Source organism: Phoca vitulina, unplaced genomic scaffold (assembly GCF_004348235.1).
Source record: "Phoca vitulina isolate PV1807 unplaced genomic scaffold, GSC_HSeal_1.0 scaffold35, whole genome shotgun sequence".
Classification (NCBI taxonomy): Eukaryota; Metazoa; Chordata; class Mammalia; order Carnivora; family Phocidae; genus Phoca; species Phoca vitulina.
In genome coordinates, this window is record NW_022589738.1 from 14,071,383 (window position 1) to 14,092,747 (window position 21,365).

At 37.0% G+C, this 21,365-nt stretch overlaps 1 protein-coding gene across 3 annotated transcripts in view; it reads left to right on the top strand.

Moving 5' to 3' along the window:
• USP9X (ubiquitin specific peptidase 9 X-linked) overlaps nucleotides 1–21,365 on the top strand; it is a 165,227-nt gene that overhangs the window by 103,875 nt on the left and 39,987 nt on the right. For all 3 annotated transcript variants that reach the window (XM_032426561.1, XM_032426560.1, XM_032426563.1), the window contains exons 16-26: nucleotides 779–1,121; nucleotides 2,904–2,999; nucleotides 3,653–3,864; nucleotides 5,020–5,260; nucleotides 5,805–5,954; nucleotides 7,429–7,549; nucleotides 15,062–15,192; nucleotides 15,387–15,665; nucleotides 16,809–16,934; nucleotides 17,851–17,976; nucleotides 19,789–19,955. In XM_032426561.1, coding sequence (XP_032282452.1) covers nucleotides 779–1,121; nucleotides 2,904–2,999; nucleotides 3,653–3,864; nucleotides 5,020–5,260; nucleotides 5,805–5,954; nucleotides 7,429–7,549; nucleotides 15,062–15,192; nucleotides 15,387–15,665; nucleotides 16,809–16,934; nucleotides 17,851–17,976; nucleotides 19,789–19,955 — 1,992 coding nt within the window. The remainder of the gene's footprint in view (nucleotides 1–778; nucleotides 1,122–2,903; nucleotides 3,000–3,652; nucleotides 3,865–5,019; nucleotides 5,261–5,804; nucleotides 5,955–7,428; nucleotides 7,550–15,061; nucleotides 15,193–15,386; nucleotides 15,666–16,808; nucleotides 16,935–17,850; nucleotides 17,977–19,788; nucleotides 19,956–21,365) is intronic.

Genomic DNA, 21,365 nt, shown 5'->3' on the forward strand with positions numbered 1-21,365 from the left:
GTGGAGCCATCATTATGTTAGCTAGAAATTCTGTGCCAATTCAGAAGAAAGTGAGGTGTTCTCTTTTCCTGTCATTCACAGATCAGGCAGACAGGGTAGGTGGAGGAATTTTAAAAGAAATACAGAGTTAACAGAAGAGACGGTAGCTGTAACGAAATTCACCTTCATTGTCTTAATAACCAACATTCACAAAACTAAAAAGAGCATCACCGAATAATTGATAAGCATCCTGCTAAATATTGACAGAAAAAGTTTAAATCATACATAGGTTATTCTGTTTAATGCAGCCAGGTACTGAGTTATGCGATTTGACCATCAGAAAGCATTAAAATTTGAGGAATTTTGACTTAAATTAGTTAATGAAATGTTTATCTGTGAAAGTCACTTGGGGACTACCTCATTTTCCAGTGATGCCATAGAAGCAGAACGGTAAAACTCAACCCATTAAACATAGCTTTGCAATGGCTGGTTTCAAAGACGAAACTTTAAGTTCAGGAAACAAATCTTTTATTCAGTTTAGCCCCAGTCACCTAGCCGAGTTCCTGGCACATTGTAGGCATCCAATATGTACTTGTTAAATGAATACCTAGAATTTTTTTTTTTTTTAACTACAAGATAAAATTGAGAAGTTTGGTAAGATGTTAATAAGAACTGACATCTTTTTAACTGTTGTTAAAATATAATTGTGATAGATGGATTATTACTACATATACTGATAGATTGCCTTTCACAATAAAAATTATGTAGATCTAATTGCTCATTTTTTATGTTTTCCAAGATTTTTATTGAAGGATGGCCAACTGTGGCTATGTGCTCCTCAGGCAAAACAAATATGGAAATGCTTAGCAGAGAATGCAGTTTACCTTTGTGATCGTGAAGCCTGCTTTAAGTGGTATTCCAAGTTGATGGGGGATGAACCAGACTTGGATCCTGATATTAATAAAGACTTCTTTGAAAGTAATGTGCTTCAGCTTGATCCGTCCCTATTAACTGAGAATGGAATGAAATGTTTTGAGCGATTCTTCAAAGCTGTGAATTGTCGAGAAGGAAAACTAGTAGCAAAAAGGAGAGCATATATGATGGATGATTTGGAGTTAATAGGATTAGACTACCTTTGGAGGGTAAGTGAAAAGTAGGAACTTACAGACATTCTTTCTGATGAAATTTTTCAAATAGCGAAGGGCTACAATTTTGCATATAAATTATATGTGTATGCTGCTCTGATGCTTGTCCCAGAAGGTAGTGATAGTTCATCTTTATCCTATTGGGTCATTTGTCATTAGGTTTTTTTCTTCTCTCCCTTCCCCTCCCTCTCTGTCACTGATGGTCCTTTTGTCTTGGCTTAGAATCTGTCCTTCTGGATGTGTTTAGAAATACACTGGCCATACAGATTTTTCATGCCTCCCCATGGAAGTTACTGTTCTTCCTTTTATTCATTCAGTGTAGATCTTCTTCGGTGTTAATTTTATGTTACTGTACATGCAATGCTAAAACAGGACAGAGGAAAGGACTATTTAGAATGGACTACAAATGTATACTTTAATGGCAGTGTTTTAACTTAGGATGTTTTCAAACACCTGAGGGAGTAAAATATTACCATCTGTTTAATTTTTCCACCTTTTTAGTATTTTTATATATATATATATATATATATATATGTTCTTTAATTGAGATGAAATTGACACAACATTATATTAGCTTCAGGTGCACAACATAATGATTTGATATTTGTATATATTGTGAAATGATCACCCCAGTAAGTCTAGTTACCGTCCATCATCACATATCGTTACAAATTTTTTTTCTTGTGATGAAAACTTCGAAGATTTACCCATAGTAACTTTCAAAGGTATGCAGTATAGTATTAACTGTAGTCACCATGTTGTACATTACATCCTCAGTACTTAACTTATTTTATAAATGGAAGTTTGTATCTTTTGACCACCTTCACCCATTTTGTCCATCCCCTGCCTCTGGTAACCACCAGTCTGTTCTCTGTATCTATGAGATGAGTTTTTTGTTTGTTTTTAGATACTACATACAAATGAGATCATACAGTATTTGTCTTTCCCTAAATTTGTTTCACTTGGCATAATGCCCTCCAGGTCTGTCCATGTTGTGGCAATACAGTATTAATGTATTCTATCTTTAAAAATCTGACCTGTTCACAGCAGTTTTTATTGTTTTTTGGATATATTTTTCTGCAAACCATGGACCGTTTACTTTGTCTTTCGATTATTCAAACAGCCAGAACCCTTTTTAAAAATAAAAACTATACGGTACTCCAAAATGTAAAACTAGTTGGAGAAGAGAGATCCTATTTTTTTTCTTTGGGTTTTTGTTTTCTCTGCTCATTCTCCCTGTACTTCCCAGCCTTCCCCTTTCCCAAGCCTACATGGGGGTCAGCCTTAAAACACTTCCTCAACCCCCTAGAGTTCTGCACATAGTTTGAAGACCACCAGTATAATTACATGAGTGATGAAGATCTATAGAAATGGAGGGGAACGTAGTGTGGCTCTTTGTGCTAAACTGTATTTCATTTATATTTTGTTTCTTTTTAAGTAATTTGAATTCCTCCTTCAGTGTCTTACAACTTGGTTACCAAGGTGTTGATTTGCAGGGTTAATACTGGTCAAAGCATATTTTGTTCTTAGTAATAATGTGCCTTCCATTCTTAAGCAGATTGCTTTATTCAAACACTTGAGTTTTGCATTTTATTACTTTTTTTCGGTCTTTTTTTTTTTCCACTTAATTTTACTTGATTTACTTGAATATCAAAGTAAATATACCCTCAAATTATTTTTGAGTAATGTGTTGAAAATAACGGAGGATATGGTTTGAATTGAAATGTCCAGCTAAAATACTTTATGAAAGTTGTTTACACTTGAATCTTTTGAACCTAGGTCGTGATTCAAAGTAATGACGATATTGCCAGCAGAGCTATAGATCTCCTTAAAGAGATATATACAAACCTTGGTCCCAGGCTACAGGTCAATCAGGTAAGGATTGACATCCACTAAAACTTCGACAAATTAGAATTCTGATTAAAGCACTCTTCACTGATAAGAATTTTTTCTTCGGTTCTGAATTAACTAAATTGTTTTGTTTCAACTCCCATTAAAAGTACACCTAAAAGGGATGCCTGGGTGGCTCAGTCAGTTGAGTGTCTGACTTTTGATCTCAGGTCAGATCTTGACCTCAGGGTCATGAGTTCAAGCCCTACATTGCTCCATGTTGAGTGTGGAGCCTGCTTTAAAAATAGTATCTATCTAAAATATTTGGTCTCTTTTTCCATTATATAAAATGTTATCTAAGTGAATCTTGTCTTGATAATTACGTGAAGTGATTATTTTCAGTATAATTATGGCATGAGATTTCAACTGAATTTCTTTTGATTCTACCACATACTCCAAAGTTCATTTTTTTAATACCTAGCTCATACTTCTTAAGGTACATAACTCTAGCTTCCTTTGACAAAACATGGTATATTTTATTGTCAGTATAGACTTTGGTTAAATAATTGAGAGCTATCTTTAATTAGTTGTTGCCATCTTTAATTGAATTAATGTTTTTAAAAAGTGTATTTGTTGTTTTTTTTTTTTTTACATTTTAAAGCATCTTGGACTGTCTTTATTTGGCCCATTATTTGTAGGTGGTAATCCATGAAGACTTCATTCAGTCTTGCTTTGATCGTTTGAAAGCCTCTTATGACACGTTGTGTGTTTTGGATGGTGACAAAGACAGTATTAATTGTGCAAGGCAGGAAGCTGTTCGAATGGTTCGAGTATTAACTGTGTTAAGAGAGTACATAAATGAATGTGACAGTGATTATCATGAGGAAAGAACAATTCTACCTATGTCAAGGTTTGTGAATAACTGATCTGCTAATTAATTATTTGGTGTTTTCCTAGACCTTTTTTTCCCCAGGATCTAGTTTTTGTTTGTTGTTGTTTTGGTAGGGCATTAAGTCCTGTTTCTTGTTTGTAGTCCTTTTTTTTGCCATGATTTTAGTACCTGTTAAGTGTTGCCAAGGATAAGAAATTGAAGTATTTTGATGCCATTCATTTATACAGTTAATTGCATAGTAAGATTGGAGAATAATTGGAAAAAACTCTTAAAAGTTGTTTTTGACAGGTAGCTGATATAGCAAGAAATACTTCCAGATGGTCTACTAACATTTCCGTTAAGGTCGTCTCACCATTGAGTAATTCAAATAGTATTTATAATTTAGAGATGTTTATAGAATGAATGCTATCAGTATTTATTTTAAAAGAGTTCTCATTGCTAACCATGAAATCATATAAAGTTGCTTCTTGAATATAATTTTTAGTTGTTGTATCTTACTTATGAGAAGATGTTATCAGGGGCGCCTGGGTGGCTCAGTCAGTTAAGCATCTGCCTTTGGCTCAGGTCTGAGATCGAGCCCCGTTTTGGGATCCCTGCTCAGCAGGGAATCTGCTTCTCCCTTTGGCCCTCTCCCCATCCCCCACTCTTGCTCTCTCGCCTACTTGCTCTCTCTCTCTTCTCTCAAATAAATAAATAAAATTTTAAAGAAAGATATTAACAACATAAATATTATTTGGGGTGTGAAGTTTGATATTAACAATTTTTCAGAAAAAATTTACGTCTTTGCATTTTTGTTAATATTCTCAAGCTAAAGTTTATCTTTCACATTTAAAAATAGTCTTAGTGAGTTGCACTTTTATGGCATTAAAATAAGTGTTAACTCAGGTCTCTGATTAATTTCTTATAACTAGACATCTCATTTTCTGCAAGCATCGGTACAAGAATAACAGTGGGAAATGATTGTTGTATTTTCAAGATCACTTAAAATATTTGAAATTAAAAGGCAATAAATTTTTATTTTCAAGATCCTAAAAATAATAAGTATACTTAACTCACTTTCTCTTGTTTAATAAGAAAATATTCAATATTAAATTCCTATGTTTATTTTCTTTACAAGAAGATATGAAATTCTGCTAACTAGGATTTTTTTTTTCTCCCCTCCCCTCCCCCCAGAGCTTTCCGTGGTAAACACCTCTCTTTTATAGTTCGATTTCCAAACCAGGGCAGACAAGTTGATGACTTGGACGTATGGTCTCATACAAATGATACGATCGGTTCAGTAAGACGATATATTCTCAATCGTATTAAAGCCAATGTAGCTCATACAAAAATTGAGCTCTTTGTGGGCGGTGAACTGATAGATCCTGCAGACGACAGAAAGTTGATTGGACAATTAAACTTAAAAGATAAATCAGTAAGTATCTGTAATTATCAAACTTTCCAAGGTCAAACCTGGGGCACCTGGTTGGCTTAGTTGGGTTAAGCATCTGCCTTCGGCTCAGGTCATGATCTCAGGGTCCTGGGATCGAGCCCCACATCAGCTCCCTGCTTAACGGGAAGCCTGCTTCTCCCTCTCCCTCTGCCTGCCGCTCCCCCTGCTTGTGCTCTCTCTGTCTCTGTCAAATAAATAAATAAAATGTTCTTTAAAGAAAAAAAGAAAGTCAAACCTATATTTCATTTCACTAGTTAACAGTTTATTCAGTAAATATTAATTGAGCATCTGTTATGTGTGAGGCTTCTTTATTAGGTGTTTGGATTATAACACTAAGACTGGCATTATGGTACTTACAATATAGTAGAAGTTTTATAAAAATAAAACTATTTGGTTGTTAGGCAGTACCTACTAATTGTATTTTTAGAAGTATTGCCTGTAGTTTTTTTGTTTGTTGGTATGTTACTAACTTCTGTTTTGCATATTTTTCCTTGTCTTTGATACTAACTTTGTATGTTATTTTCAGCTAATTACAGCTAAACTTACACAAATAAGTTCCAATATGCCTTCAAGCCCTGATAGTTCTTCTGATTCCTCAACTGGGTCTCCTGGAAACCATGGTAATCACTACAGTGATGGTCCCAATCCAGAAGTGGAAAGCTGTTTGCCTGGGGTGGTGAGTAGACGGTTTTGAGCTACTGTATGCAGGGCATTATAGAAATATAGTTTGAGAATAAAGAAATATAGTTTGACCTCATATTGACCACCTGCCCCTGCCTCATCCTCCTCCCACCCCACCCCACCCCACCCCGGGGTGAAGTAGAAAATTCATGTATATCTTTTATTTTTATTTATTTATTAATTTTCCATGTATATCTTTTAACTCCCCAAAACTTAACTACTCATAACCTAGTGTTAACCAGATGCCTTACTAATAACATAACCAGTTGATGAACACATATTTTGTATGTTATATGTATACTTACTGTATTTTTACTGTATTATATATTGTATGTATAATACACTGTATTTATTTTTATAATAAAGCTACAGAAAAGAAAATGTTAAAATCATAAGAGAAAATACATTTAATAGTACTGTCTTGTGGGAAAAAATATGTGTGTAAGTGAACCTGTGCAGTTCAAACCCATGTTGTTGAAGGGCCAGCTGTATATAGACTAGTTCTTTTTTCTTGAGAAGTGTACAGTTTAAAGTGGCAAAATATCAATTAACTGTATAGTTAACCATCAACTTCAGATTACATCTGAAAGGTGATTGTAACTTGGTTGAAATTTAAAACATTTCCCTTTAGATACAGTATTTTTAGGTTTATATAAAATTAATCTATTATACAGCTGAATTAAAACTCTTAAAATATATAAACTTAGAAAAATATCACTGTATCTTGTATTCGTACCACAGAAATGAATCCTTTCTTCACAGCTGTTTCTGTAGGAAAATGTCTGCAATCTTTCTCAAGTTGTTCTTAACATATCTAGTATCTAAAGAAACAGTGATTCCTCCCTTCTTTACCCTCTCCTTCCACCCCTCCCCAAAAGAATTTTAATGGCTGCGATAATAACCAGCCACTCCAGTGTCAGAAGAATTGGCTCCTTACAACAGTTGGATTAGGAATTTAACTATTTGCAGGCATGACAGCTTTTTGCATATATGGAGTCTAACTTGTATGTATGAGAGAAATAATTTAACAAAATAATAAAAGAGCCGTCACACAGAAATTACTGGAGATAGGGGCGCCTGGGTGGCTCAGTTGGTTAAGCGACTGCCTTCGGCTCAGGTCATGATCCTGGAGTCCCTGGATCGAGTCCCGCATCGGGCTCCCTGCTCGGCAGGGAGTCTGCTTCTCCCTCTGACCCTCCCCCTCTCATGTGCTTGCTCTCTCTCATTCTCTCTCTCTCAAATAAATAAATAAAAAATCTTTAAAAAAAAAAAAAAAGAAATTACTGGAGATAGCTTGGATAATATATTCAGTCTGCATCATGAAGGATTTCTACAGGTGGAATGATGGGTAAGACAGGCCATTTTAGAGAGAGTAGAAATGACACAAATTGTGGAAATTACTTGGCTGGTTTTTTCGGGGGGGGGGCGTGTAATTTATAGGTAAATGGTTTGTATATTTTGTATTCCAGATAATGTCACTGCATCCCAGATACATCTCTTTCCTTTGGCAAGTTGCAGACTTAGGTAGCAGCCTAAATATGCCTCCTCTTAGAGATGGAGCAAGAGTACTTATGAAGCTTATGCCACCAGGTAAGAATTTTTTTATATGTATAATGCTCATAAAATATAAGCTGGACAATAACAGGGTATATCTGTCTAGATGGAATATCCTTTGTTACATAGACCACATCAGGAGTTGGCAAACTACAGAGCACAGGCCAAATTCAGCCCACTGCCTGATTTTGTATAGTCCAGGAGCCAAGGATGGTTTTTACATTATTAAATGGGGGAAGGGGGAAATCAAGAAAATAATATTTTGTGGTTCGTGAAAATTACATGAAATTTAATATTTTCGTGTCCTAAACAAACTTATTAGCGTGCAGCCATGCTCATTCATTTACATACTAACTGTGGCTACTTTTGTTTTAAAACAGCGGAGCTCAGTGGTTGTGGCTGACACCCTATGGCCTGCAAAACCTTAAATATTTACTATCTGACCTCTGCACTGTATTATGGGCCATGTGTCATCTGTGGCACTGCTCCTTTTTTATTCCTTAGAAACAACCACTTTAACGTGCAGCTTTTTTCTTGTATATGTATATACCATTTTATCTGTAAATAATAATCTCATACAACTGTGTCTTTGTCCATTTTAGATATCTACTGAGTTTCTATCATACAGATGAAAACTTAAGTCTTACTCTCATATTCTCCCCAATTTTGCTTAAATTCATATCTAAAATTGATGCTAAAATGTAAATTAACATTTCAAGAGTCTGAAAAGTAGTTTGCCTGGATTACTGACAACTTTTTTTTACTGGATTTAATACTGCCTTTTCGTTCTCTTCATTTTCTGTACACCTATCACTAATTCATCCCATATATCTTCTAATAACTTCTCAAAATAATTTCCCGTTGTTATTTGCATTATATAATCTGTCAGGTTTCACTGTTTTCTGGAGCCTTTCTTCCTCCTCTCATCTGTTGCTCTTTGCCTTCTATACGGCTACTGTTGTGGGACTTCTTTCTTCACCTTTTCCGTGGCAGGGTCCCTATTCTCAGGTTCTGTGTCTTGGGCCTTTCTTGAAATTTTTTCTCCCCTCCTCCTACAAGGATGTCCTCCTTACCCTGCTTGGGCTATAATACCCTAGACTAGGAGCCCTTTCACATACAGTTTAAACAGCACTAATAAAAATAATTTGGATCTTCAGAGAGAACTTGAACAGCCCACCAGGTAGTTGAATGTGGCTGAAGGCTGCCTCAGCAGAAAATAAAAAGACATGAGACCAATAGAAAATGCTGACTTGGTAGTGCTGAGATAACCCGGGGAAGTGGAGCTCCGAGACAGATGGGCTGCCATTAAAGTGGGCCCAGAACACCCAACCAGAGTCCTGAAAGGCTGGGAGTGCACCTCTCAGGATGAGCTCTGTCTGCGTGCAGGTGCTCACTTTTCATTTTTCCTAAGAAGTTAAAAGGGCTTCTTCCTGTACAGCTGCCAGGCCACGGGGTTTTTCGTTGGTTGGTTTTGGGTTTTGTTGTTTTTGAAAGTTGCACTTCTGCTATACTGGCACCTTCCACATTATACTGACACCCTTTTATTTGCCATTTGAATATGAGCTAATTGGGGTTTTAGAAACATGTGTGACTATTAACTTAATAGACTGTACTTATTTCCCTGAAGCCTAATACTGATAGGTGCTTTATTTTCTTTTGTTTCCTGCTTGTCTCTTGTTTTTGGAGAGTACCTTTTTTCCTATTAAAAACTTATTTTTGGGGCACCTGGGTGGCTCAGTCCTTAAGCGTCTGCCTTCGGCTCAGGTCATGATCCCAGGGTCCTGGGATCGAGCCCCACATCAGGCTCCCTGCTCGACGGGAAGCCTGCTTCTCCCTCTCCCACTCCCCCTGCTTTTGTTCCCTCTCTTGCTGTGTCTCTCTCTGTCAAATAAATAAATAAAATCTTAAAATAAATACATACATACATACATGCTTATTTTCGGGACGCCTAGGTGGCTCAGTCGGTTAGGCATCTCCCTCCGGCTCAAGTAGTGATCCTGGGGTCCTGGGATCAAATCCCACATTGGGCTTCCTGCTCAACGGAGAATCTGCTTCTCCCTCTGCCTGTTGCTCCCCCTGCTTGTGCTTCCCCCCTTCAAAATAAATAAGTAAAATCTTTTTTAAAAAATAAATAAAATTAAAACTTTCTTATTAAATAATTTCAAACTTAACAAAGAACGGTATGATCTCATTTACCCTTCCCCAGATTCAATAGTTAACATTTTGCTATATTTGTTACATCATTCTGTGGTAAGATTTTTTTTCTAACCTTTGGAGAACAAGTTGTAGATACCCTGTCTTTTTATCTCTAAATACCTATTGCTTTCTAAGAACAAGGACATTCTCTTCAAATTACCACAGTATTAATCAAAATCAGAAAATACAGCATTGGGGCGCCTGGGTGGCTCAGTCCTTAAGCGTCTGCCTTCGGCTCAGGTCATGATCCCAGGATCCTGGGATCAAGCCCCGCATCGGGCACCCTACTCCGCGGGGAGCCTGCTTCTCCCTGTCCCACTCCCCCTGCTTGTGTTTCCTCTCTTGCTGTGTCTCTCTCTGCCAAATAAATAAAATCTTTCAAAAGAAAAAGAAAAGTACAGCATTGATAAATTAATTTATAGAACTTATATTTACTAATTATCCCCATAATGAACCTTAAAACTGTTTTCTGGTTGAGAGTCCAATTCAGCTTCTTACATTGCATGATTCATGTGGTATCTTTAATCTGGAACGGTTCCTCAGTCTTTGACTTTTATGACTTTGATGGTTTTGAAAAGCGCACAGATCAGTTGTGTTGAATTTGTCTCCTTAGCTTTTGTCTGTTTCCTGATGTTATATACAGGTTGTACATTTTTGTCAGAATACCACTTATGTGATGCTCTTTGTCAGAGCATTATACCAGGAGGCACCTGTCAGTTTGTCCTTCATTGGTGACATTATCCCGGATCACATAATTGATGTCTGCCAGGTTTCTCCTCTGCAAAGTTACTTTTCCTTTTTTGGAGAGATGTTCTGAGACCCTTTAACTCTTTCCTCATCAAACTTTTACTTACTGATTTTACCATTCGTTGTGATTATTGCTTGAATCCGTTTTTTCTGTAATGGTTGCAAAATGGTGATTTTATTTAACTTGATCTTTCTACATTTACTGGTTGACAACCCTATTTGTGATGTGTTATATGGCACAAGATGTTTAAAACTCATCTAGTACTTTTATCCTAGCCCTAGAATCAGCCATTACTCCTTTCAGTGAGAGAGAGGTTATTTAGAAACCAGAAACTTATTACTACTGGGGTGTCTTGTTTCCAGACCTTTTCATTAAACTGAGGAAGTAATACACATCTATATCAATTTCTGTATCTGTCTCTGTTAGAAGAAACAAACATGGGTTCATACTGGTACTACTACAGCTTCTTCGTCTTTCTCAGTTTGATATTTGTATCTATAAGTGGGAAATCTGCTTCCCAACTTCATTGATTTATTTTTGGTGCGGGGTGGGGGGGATGACTTGCTTCTTATGCAGACTTCAGCCACTGTTGTTAGGTCTTTAATTCATCTCTACTTTCCCAAGTACCTATCGTTTTCATATCCTTCGGTTTTCTAGGATTCAGTGGGGTATTAACTTAATAAGTAGCCTCTCCCCCACCCCCTCCACCCTCTTAACTAACCCCACAGGTGCTTCTTGGTTCATCTAAGCCAGCTGTCTTCCATCCTCTCTATATACCTTCAGTAATTGGCTCACATCTTTCTAGTGTTTCTTCATCGCCTATTTGTATGTCCTTTTGAGTTTGTAATATTTTATAATCCGTTATTCTCATTGTAGTGGGGTTTGATAAATACAGTTCAGTAATTGGCCCAGATCATTTTTAAGACTGTGTGTTTCCATTATCTCCTTTTTCTAAAGCAAACACCATATTGGCATTTCCCATCTTGTTTTCTGTTTAATGTGGGACAGAATCAGTTCAGATATTTAGGTTCTTAGCTAAAGCTTCTCTCAACCATTTAATTTAATCCTTATCCTTTACCTGTTGTACTGTTTAGAATTTGTATTGTTTTATTTACTGGTGTTTGAGTAACAGTTGTTTTTGCTTTATGTATGCAGAGTCCACCTTCACAACATAATTTAAAACACAAACCCACTTCAGAATCACTGATCTTGTGATTTGAGCATAATGCCACTACATGGTGGGAGTGAGCTTTTGCCAGAAGTTCAGGCAGGAAACCTAAGAGTGCTTTTTTCATATTTTATATGATGAAAGTATAGTACCTAAATTTGAAATAGCCAACACTGAAAAAGCCAGTAATGATCGTATTACAGTAGACAAATCACAGGCTTTGGACTCAAATGGACTTGAGTTCCCGTTCTGATTCTAGTTGTTATTCATGCCTTAGACATGTTTTCTTAATTTTTCAGAACTTCCTTATCTATAAAACTGAGCTAATAATAACTATTTCATGGAATTGCAGGGATTACAAGGGTAATCCATTCATACATTTATGGAAAACCCCAGCCTAATGACTGGTATTTAATGAATATTCAACAAATGTTAACCTCCTCCCTGTCACTGTGGTTGCCTCATGCATGCACACACACATACACATCATTCTCTCTCTCTCTCCCTCCTTCCCTCCTTTAAGAAAGGAAGCAGGGACTCTAAGGAATTCTGTTTCTAGCTGTGTTACTTTTGGGTAAACATTTAATGTTTGTGCATGCTTGCATATATTTTAAACTGGGAGAAAACCAAGATGGAATGAGTAGCTTTTTTTTTTTTTCTAGTCATTGACTTTACCTCTCTTAGTTCTTTCTGAACCTGCCTGAAGTCAGGTGCCTCTATTATGAGTTGCTGTTAAACTTGGAACATCTCCAATCTTCTCTGTAGGTAATTTAATCTCTTGTAATTTAGACTGTACTCTCTGTGTGCATCAGGAAAACAGATTCTTCTTGATACTGAGTGATTAAAATATATACTACTTTACCAAGCAGACTGAGTTGCTTTTCCTCTTCAGCACTTCCACTTTTTTTTTTTTTAAGATTTTATTTATTTGAGAGAGAGCAGGAGCAGGGGGCGGGGGAGAGGGAGAAGCAGACTCTCTGCCGAGTGGGGAGCCCGATGCGCAGTTCAGTCCCAGGACCCTGGGGTCATGACCTGAGCCAGAGGCAGACACCCAACCGACTAAGCCACCCAGGTGCCCCTACTTAGAATATTTTTAAACCAATAAGACATTCTCAAATACAGCCTATGAATTGGTTTGTTTTTAGAGAATAATTTGGTGTTGTATGTTAGAAGTTTTGGACCTTGGTGGTTCTTTCTGCTTGCAGGATTTTTTCCTGATGAAATAAATAATTGCAAAGATTTAGCTGCTAGGATCTTCAGTATAAAAAAAATACTGGGAAAAAACCCTAAATGCCCAATAATAGAGATTAAAGTGGTAAAATGACAATGTCATTTTAATCACCAATTAAAAATAATACAGGGGATGAATATTTAATGACCTGAGAAGCTGTTCACAAATGTTTGATTATAAGAACTTAATATTTTAGTTACATTATCTGTCACTGTCCCTTCAGAATAGGGAAAACCAACAATTTTTATACAAACTGAAGTTTTTTTTTTAAGATTTTTTTATTTTGTTTTTAATCTCTGTACCCAGTGTTGGGGCTCGAACTCAGAACCCCAAGATGAAGAGTCACATGCTCCACCGAGTCAGCCAGGCATCCCACAAACTGAAGATTTTTTGATAAGATATTTCTAGGCTATTTCCAGGCCTATAAAATTAGCTTGCCGTATGGAAATTATAGTAATTTTCAGTTATCTTTATTCTTCTAAAAAAGCTTTAATTTTTTTTTAAAACAATCTTATTTATCAAGTGGTATTTTAATCATAGCACATTTACCTTGGAAATAATTTGATGATAACAGTACTATCTAAAGTTGATTGACTATTCTTAAGTTTGAATGTTTGGTAACTTATGCTAAATTGTATCATGGGTTTTTTTGTTTTTAAACTGTTTTCACTGTGCTTTAAAAAGAAAGGTTGGGGGTGTCCGGGTGGCTCAGTCAGTTAGGCGTCCAGCTCTTGGTTTCCGCTCAGTCATGTTATCGAGTTCCACATGGGGCTCCACGCTCAGCACAGAGTGCTTGAGATTCTCCCTCTGGCTGCCCCCCCTCCCCCCAGTAAAAGAAATCTTTAAAAAAGAAAGTAATAAACAAGCAAACTTGTGTTTTAATACCATGGGGGGGGGTAAAAAAAAAAAACACTGTGCTTACTTTGAGGTAAATATTAATCACTGTAGGTTTCTCCTACTCAAAAGTAGAGTGTTCCTGTGAAACCTTTTGTAAGCCAAAATGGTGTAAAGCAAAGAAGCAATTACCATTAGTTTATATGGAAAATTTTTTGAGTGTTCCCACACCCAAAAAGTAACCTCTTAGGCTTTTCTGATACCTTAGGACAAATCTTGTTCTAATGGATGCACAAAATAAGAAAAACACGGGCAGCCCGAAGCTCTGGTGGCTTGTTGCTGAGTGTTATTCCCAGGGAAGGAGCTTTGCAGGGCTACTTTTGCTGCTTGGGGGTGCACACTGCCTCTTAAACAGCTTTCTGCAAAACACACTGGATTCTATTTTTGCTTTTTGCCTCTTTTCATAAAAGCTCTTTGGATTTCTTGTGGCTAATGAAAACAGGTGCTAATGTAGGTCTTTCATAACGGTCTGCCTATATTCCTTTTTTTTCTTCGCCATCTTTCCTTTTAAAATTCAGTTTCTAAGGTACCACTAAGCTCTTTTCATTAAAATAAAACAGTTAATGGATAGTGTCATGAAGGTGAACGATAGAGAAGTTGGAAGGAAGAGCTTCTAATTTTTTCTCTTCTGTTATTTTCAATAAGAATGACTTCTTTTTGGAGGCGCCTGGGTGGCTGAGTCATTAAGCGTCTGCCTTCAGCTCAGGTCATGATCCCAGGGTCCTGGGATCGAGCCCCGCATCAGGCTCCCTGCTCTGCGGGAAGCCTTCTCCCTCTCCCACTCCCCCTGCTTGTGTTCCCCCTCTCTCTGTCAAAAAATAAATAAAATCTTTAAAAAAAAAAAACAACTAATTTGAAATACTTGAACCCAATGGCCTTTAAAAAAAAAAAATGACTTCTTTTTGAAGTGTACTGTATTTTTTAATTTTCAAGTGGCTGTGGAGGCATGTTGATTTGAGGTCTCTGACTAGGTGAATACTGCCTCCTTCATGTTTGGGTTGACTGATTAGAAAGTCCTGGTTGGTTGTGATTTCTTTCTTTCTTTCTTTCTTTCTTTTTTTTTAACCTTTCTTTTTGTTATGTTAATCACCATACATTACATCATTAGTTTTTGATGTAGTGTTCCATGATTCATTATTTGCGTATATCTTTTTTTTTTAAATCCAGATCCGGCTGTTTTTCATGAAGTATGAGCCTATAACTCAATTGATAGTTAGGCCATACTGAAGTAGTCTTCAAAATATCAGAAGTGAAATACTGTGAATGCATGGATTATGTTGTGTTTTAGACTGGTCTCCTGTTTTCTTACAGATAGCACAACAATAGAAAAATTAAGAGCTATTTGTTTAGACCACGCCAAACTTGGAGAAAGCAGCCTTAGTCCATCTCTTGACTCGCTTTTCTTTGGACCTTCAGCCTCACAAGTGCTCTACCTAACAGAGGTTGGTTTTTTTCCCTTTTGAATTTATTTCATGTTCTTTGAACTTGACCTTTTTTTATATGGTAATGTGAAGAACATGGATAAAATTTATAATGAAGTTTTTTTAAATGGTCAAGAATTTCTTAGCAATGATGATAGGGAAAGTAGAAGTTATCTTTTTCAACCCTTTTAATACAGTCCTTTTCTTTTTTCCAGGTAGTCTATGCCTTGTTAATGCCTGCTGGTGCACCTCTGGCTGATGATTCCTCTGATTTTCAATTTCACTTCTTGAAAAGTGGTGGCCTACCCCTTGTCCTGAGCATGCTAACCAGAAATAACTTCCTACCAAATGCAGATATGGAAACTCGAAGGGGTGCTTACCTCAATGCTCTTAAAATAGCCAAACTGTTGCTAACTGCCATTGGCTATGGCCATGTTCGAGCTGTAGCAGAAGCTTGTCAGCCAGGTGTAGAAGGCGTGAATCCCATGACATCGGTAATACACTTTTTAAAAATGTCTTTTTTATATTAATAAATGGTAATTTTTTAAAGTTTTATTTCAGAGTTGATTCAGAATGTTTCAAGTTCCCTTCCAGTGGTATCTTATTTCAGAGGTTTTCGTCTATTAAATTCGTATGAGAAGTGGAAATGCTTTTTACTGGCTGTACTCTAAGAGGACAGTTCCTCCCTGCTCCTTTAAACCCTGTTTGGCTTTCAGTTATTTTAAACCTGATAAAAACTCCATATGAATCTCTTATTAACTTGTACCTGGCAGATGTATTACCTATTACCACCTATTACAGGTGGTAATAGGAACGTTGTAATTGACTTAGCCTGCTGCCAGTCTCTCTTCCCACCTTGATAGGCTTAACCTCCAGTTCTGAGCTTATTCCGCCAACTCTGGACTCTGTCTTTGCCTTGGTGGCATCCTTAATCCGTCTCACCAGAAGTTCTTAAGACATGCCATAATTCAATGTCTACTTACGAGAGGTCAAACTATGCACTTAATTCTGACTAAAATTTGAGGTTTTCTATATTCATCACAAGTGATGGTTTACTAAGTTTACCAATAGAAGATAAACGCTTCAGGAATATAGATTCTATTTTTTTAAATGGCTTAGGTTTTAGTCAGGGAATTGGAGTGTTGATTAGATATGTGATACATTAAATACGTGATATGGAATACCGTGTATATTGTCATAATAGCAAATGTCAATAGCTGTGACTGAAATGCCTTAATGTTTCTCCTTTTCAAAGAAGAAAATGATGAGCAGTTGAAATGGGAGCAGGTTGCACACATGTAAGAGGCGTGGAGTAATTTATTGAGTCTTTAGATAGGGTTGGAATCATCACTTCAGTTTATCACATCTGCAGGTTACACTGTGGCCACATGTAGAGACACAAGTTGAGTTGATCTAGAATGGGTATTTGCAGAGGGACGTGTAGCACCTTGTTGCACAAGAAAAAGTAGAGGCCCACAATGTTGGCAATATGGACTGCTTTTTGTGTAAGTCACTGCAGTTCTCCAGTGTATATATATGGAATGGAGGTCATTTTGAGCTAGTGGTGATGGGTGGGGAGCAAGTGGTTGGGTCTGGTTCTGTACAAATTACTTCAAGCAAAATGGTTGTTTTTTCAGGTCAACCAAGTTACTCATGATCAAGCCGTGGTGCTACAAAGTGCCCTTCAGAGCATTCCTAATCCATCATCAGAATGCATGCTTAGAAATGTGTCCATTCGTCTTGCTCAGCAAATATCTGATGAGGTTAGTATTAAACTTTTTAAGCTGTGAAATCCTGCAAGGTCTATTTCTGTGTTTGACCTTCTATTTAAATAATTCTTACCACGATTTAAGGCTGAATTTTCCTAAGGCCCATTCGCTCTAATCACTCTCTTCAGTCTAAAGTTCCCTTAACATGAATTTTATCTAATATTAACGTTAGCACTTTCCATTTTGAATCACTTTTATGTACAGTAAACAGCATCCTTTAAAAGTATATAATTCAGTCTTCACAAATGCAGGTATGTATGAAACCATCACCATAATCAAGACATAGAACATTTCCATCACTCTGTATATCCCTTTGTAGTCCCTTCCCTCTACCCCAGGTAACCAGTGATCTTTTGTCACTATAGAATAGTTTTCATTTTCTAGTATTTTATACAGGTGAAATTCTACAATGTGTGTTCTTTTATGTCTAGCTTCTCCCACTCCGAATAACATTGAGAATTAGATATCTGTGTTGTGTAGACCATTAGTCCATTCCTGTTTGCTGCTGAGTAGTACCCCATTATGAATATTCCACATCCATACACTTGGCAATGGACATGTGGATTGTTTTCCTCTTCTGGCTGTGGATAAAGCTGCTGTGACCATTGTGTGGACTTGATTTTCATTTTTTATGGGTAAAAAAATGAGTAGAATGGTGGTAGGATCATCTTTGTAGTCTTTTTAAGATGCTTCTGAAAGTAGTAATATAGGGCCAGATAATAACTTGGAGAGCATACTTTGTGGTATTGCTGTTAAATGATAAAAAGGGGCAAAAGCAATTTGGGAACCTTAAGATAATGGTACTGCTTCACAGCCATTCCTATTTCTTTTACAAGGAGAAACATTTTTTCCAGTTATTATTTTATTCTAATATGCTATCAAACCATTTTTATTATTCATTGTCTTGCAGGCTTCAAGATACATGCCTGATATCTGTGTAATTAGAGCTATTCAAAAAATCATCTGGGCATCAGGATGTGGGGCATTACAGCTAGTATTTAGCCCAAATGAAGAAATCACTAAAATTTATGAGAAGGTAAGAACTATCTCAGAAATACTTTCCTTTTAAATTAATGTTGTTTGGGGCGCCTGGGTGGCTTAGTCGTTTAGCGTCTGCCTTTGGCTCAGGTCATGGTCCCAGGTTCCTGGGATCGAGCCCCGCGTCGGGCTCCCTGCTCGGCGGGAAGCCTGCTTCTCCCTCTCCCACTCCCCCCTGCTTGTGTTCCGTCTCTTACTGTGTCTCTGTGTGTCAAATAAATAAAATCTTTTTAAAAATCAGTTAATTGGGGCGCCTGGGTGGCTCAGTCGGTTAAGCGGCTGCCTTCGGCTCAGGTCATGATCCCAGGGTCCTGGGATCGAGCCCCACGTTGGGCTCCCTGCTCAGTGGAGAGCCTGCTTCTCCCTCTCCCTCTGCCTGCCTCTCTACCTACTTGTGCTCTCTCTCTGTCAAATAAATAAAAAATCTAAAAAAAAAAAAATCAGTTAATTAATGTTTAATTGTGTGTGAGGCTGAATCCTTACATCTGCTATCTTTAAAAATCCAATCATTTGCATCTTCATGGTTGAAAATTAAATGGTAGCTATAGGTAAGATGAGAATACAGTAAAATTTTACTTTTGAAGTAAAGTACTTCATAATCCTGCCATAAAGCTGCTTTTTCATATATGAAATGATGTTTTTCTGCTTCTCACTAGAGTCATTTATGATCTTCTACTGAATTTGCTTTTTCCTATTCTCTCCATTCTTTTTCTTTCATCATCTTTCTGTCCTATGTAAATTTTGGTTTAGTTAACTATCAGCTGTGGTGTCCTGGCATTTAAATATTTTTGTCTTTTAAAGCAGTCAAAGGTAGAAAGAGTGTCAGCCAATTAGGTATCCTCTCTGACCTTCCCTTAGATGAAGCAAATTATGTACAGACGTGAGGCTGTGTTTTCATTTCCTGTTTTCTTTCATTTCCTGTTATATGTACTTGCCCCTCATAATCACTGCTGAATATTTAGAAAAGAAAATTAAATTTATAGGAACTTTTGGGCTTAGTAGAGCTTCCTTTTTATAGCCAACATAACCCTGTTTTTCCTAGGATACATTTTAGAGTCCTGTAGTGTCCATCTGGTACAGTTCCTGGACATTCAACTAGTATTTTTTTTTTTTTTAAGATTTTATTTATTTATTAGAGAGCACGAGTGGGGGGGTGGCGGAGAGGAAAGCAGACTCTCCACCAAGCACGGAACCTGACACAGGGCTCAATCCCAGGACCTCGAGATCTTGACCTGAGCTGAAGTCAGACACTTAACCGACTGAGCCACCCAGGTGCCCCCATTCAGATAGTATTTGAAAGCTTGTTCTTTTTTAGACATGTATTGTAATCATCACTTTTTTATAAAGTCAGATTAGAATTTATTAGCTACCTACCCAAGCATGTTTGGGGTTGTAAAACCTTCCTGAACAATTGTCTTAAGAAAACTGCTTTAGAATAAAATGGCACTGTAGGTACGCTACATTTTGGAACTAGTTATAAGTTCCGAACTCTGCAGTGCTGGAGTGGTCCTTAAGAAAGGAGTGATTGTTGGCTTCAGAAGATCCCTAGGAGCCTGAAGGACAAAGAAACAGGTGGTATTCTCAGTGTGCTCCTTCATCGCTCCTTGGGATGTAGCAAAATACTGGAATTAGACTTCATTGTCTAGTTTAATCATTTCCATACTATTCTTAAATGGGTCTCAAGTTGCAGGTAGAGAGGCTGAGGCCAAATGGTTTAAATGAGTCTAAGTTTTAAGCACTAACTTGAAGTTGTATGAGATTTTTCTTAAATGCATCTCTAGGTAATTTGCCTCTGACCATAATTTTACAGACCAATGCAGGCAATGAGCCAGCCTTGGAAGATGAACAGGTTTGCTGTGAAGCACTGGAAGTGATGACGTTATGTTTTGCCTTGATTCCGACAGCCTTGGATGCTCTTAGTAAAGAAAAGGCTTGGCAGACATTCATTATTGACTTACTGTTGCACTGTCACAGCAAGTAAGTATCTTTTTTAATTGTTAGAAACTTGATCTTTTGTTACGCAGAAATGAATTTATGCTGGCAGAATTTATCCCAGAAATCAAGTGTTTGTCGTCTCTATAGCATGATAATGTTTAGGAAAATTTCCTTTAACCACGTTTTGCCTAGGCCTAAGTTTGGTTTTAGTCTCTGCAAAATGGCAACATTAAATCTCAAAGTAAAATTAATTTTTTTTTCTAATTTCAGAACTTAGTTTCACCTAAGAGATCTGTATTTTAGCACATGTTTAAAATCTGGTTTACAGGTTTCAATTAAACAGGACATTCACCTCCTCTCTTGGATATGTAGATGCCAGGTTTTTTTTGGTTGGTTTGTTTCAAGAGAAATTGTTAATTCAGTATGAAATTCACAAATCAGGGTTATGGTAAGAACTTTTGCATTTTATAATGAGAACAAAGAGCAACTGTATAAAGCCCTTGTTTTCAATTCAAGATCATTTGTTTCAAACTTTTTGTGCAAGTCAGGTTTGTAGAAAAGTCGGTTTCCATCCTCATGTCATTCTACTCCTGACCTTCATGAGGTAACTCTTCAAACTGGAGCTCTAATTAGTGTCACTGTTAAATGTAAATCTGTCTTACATATATTTTGTGAAAAGACAAAAAATGTTCTTTGGTTATGCTCTCAAATGCCATTCAGCAATGACAGAAATCACTGATGAAATTAATGTAAAGTCAAAGTTTGCTGAAATAAAACCTAGTGATAAAGCTTTTTCAAAGAACCTACATTAATGGAATAGATATAACTTGCTCATTCCAGAGGATGCTGTAAAGTGAATTAGTGGGAACGTCTACTATTTTAGAAGTTCCTTGGTAATTTCCTTGAAATTCAAAAAATCCTTTGACAGGATTCCCCCCCCCCCCCAATAAGATTGTGCTTGTTACCTCCTTGAGAATACTTGATCATCATGAGATAACCCCGTATTTGAAGAAAAATAAACAGGTTGAGTGAGTCTGGTTCTATTTAAGAACACGTCAGGGGAGGGAGGAGAGGAAAGATGATTATCCAAAGAGTTTTAGGGAAGTCAAGCCCAGAGGTAGCAAATGTTTTGTTCTGTATTGATTTTCAAATCTTCAACTAAATTAGGAACTTATTTCACTTCCTTGGCTCCTAAGTATTAAGGAACTTGGTTTTACAGGTTTTCTGCCCTCTACAGACCTATATGAAAATTCCCCCTTATAGGAAATTAGAACCATTTCCCTCCTCCTTTTCCTGAAACTTCATACAATGAAGTAAAGTTCTGTAGACAATACTTTATCTCAGTATGCCTCTGTTCCCTTGTCTTCAACAACAGAAAGGGTCTTCAAAGATCAAGATCTTTTTGAGCTTTAGGTATCTGAATTTCTTCTCTGACTGGCCCTCACCCTGCTC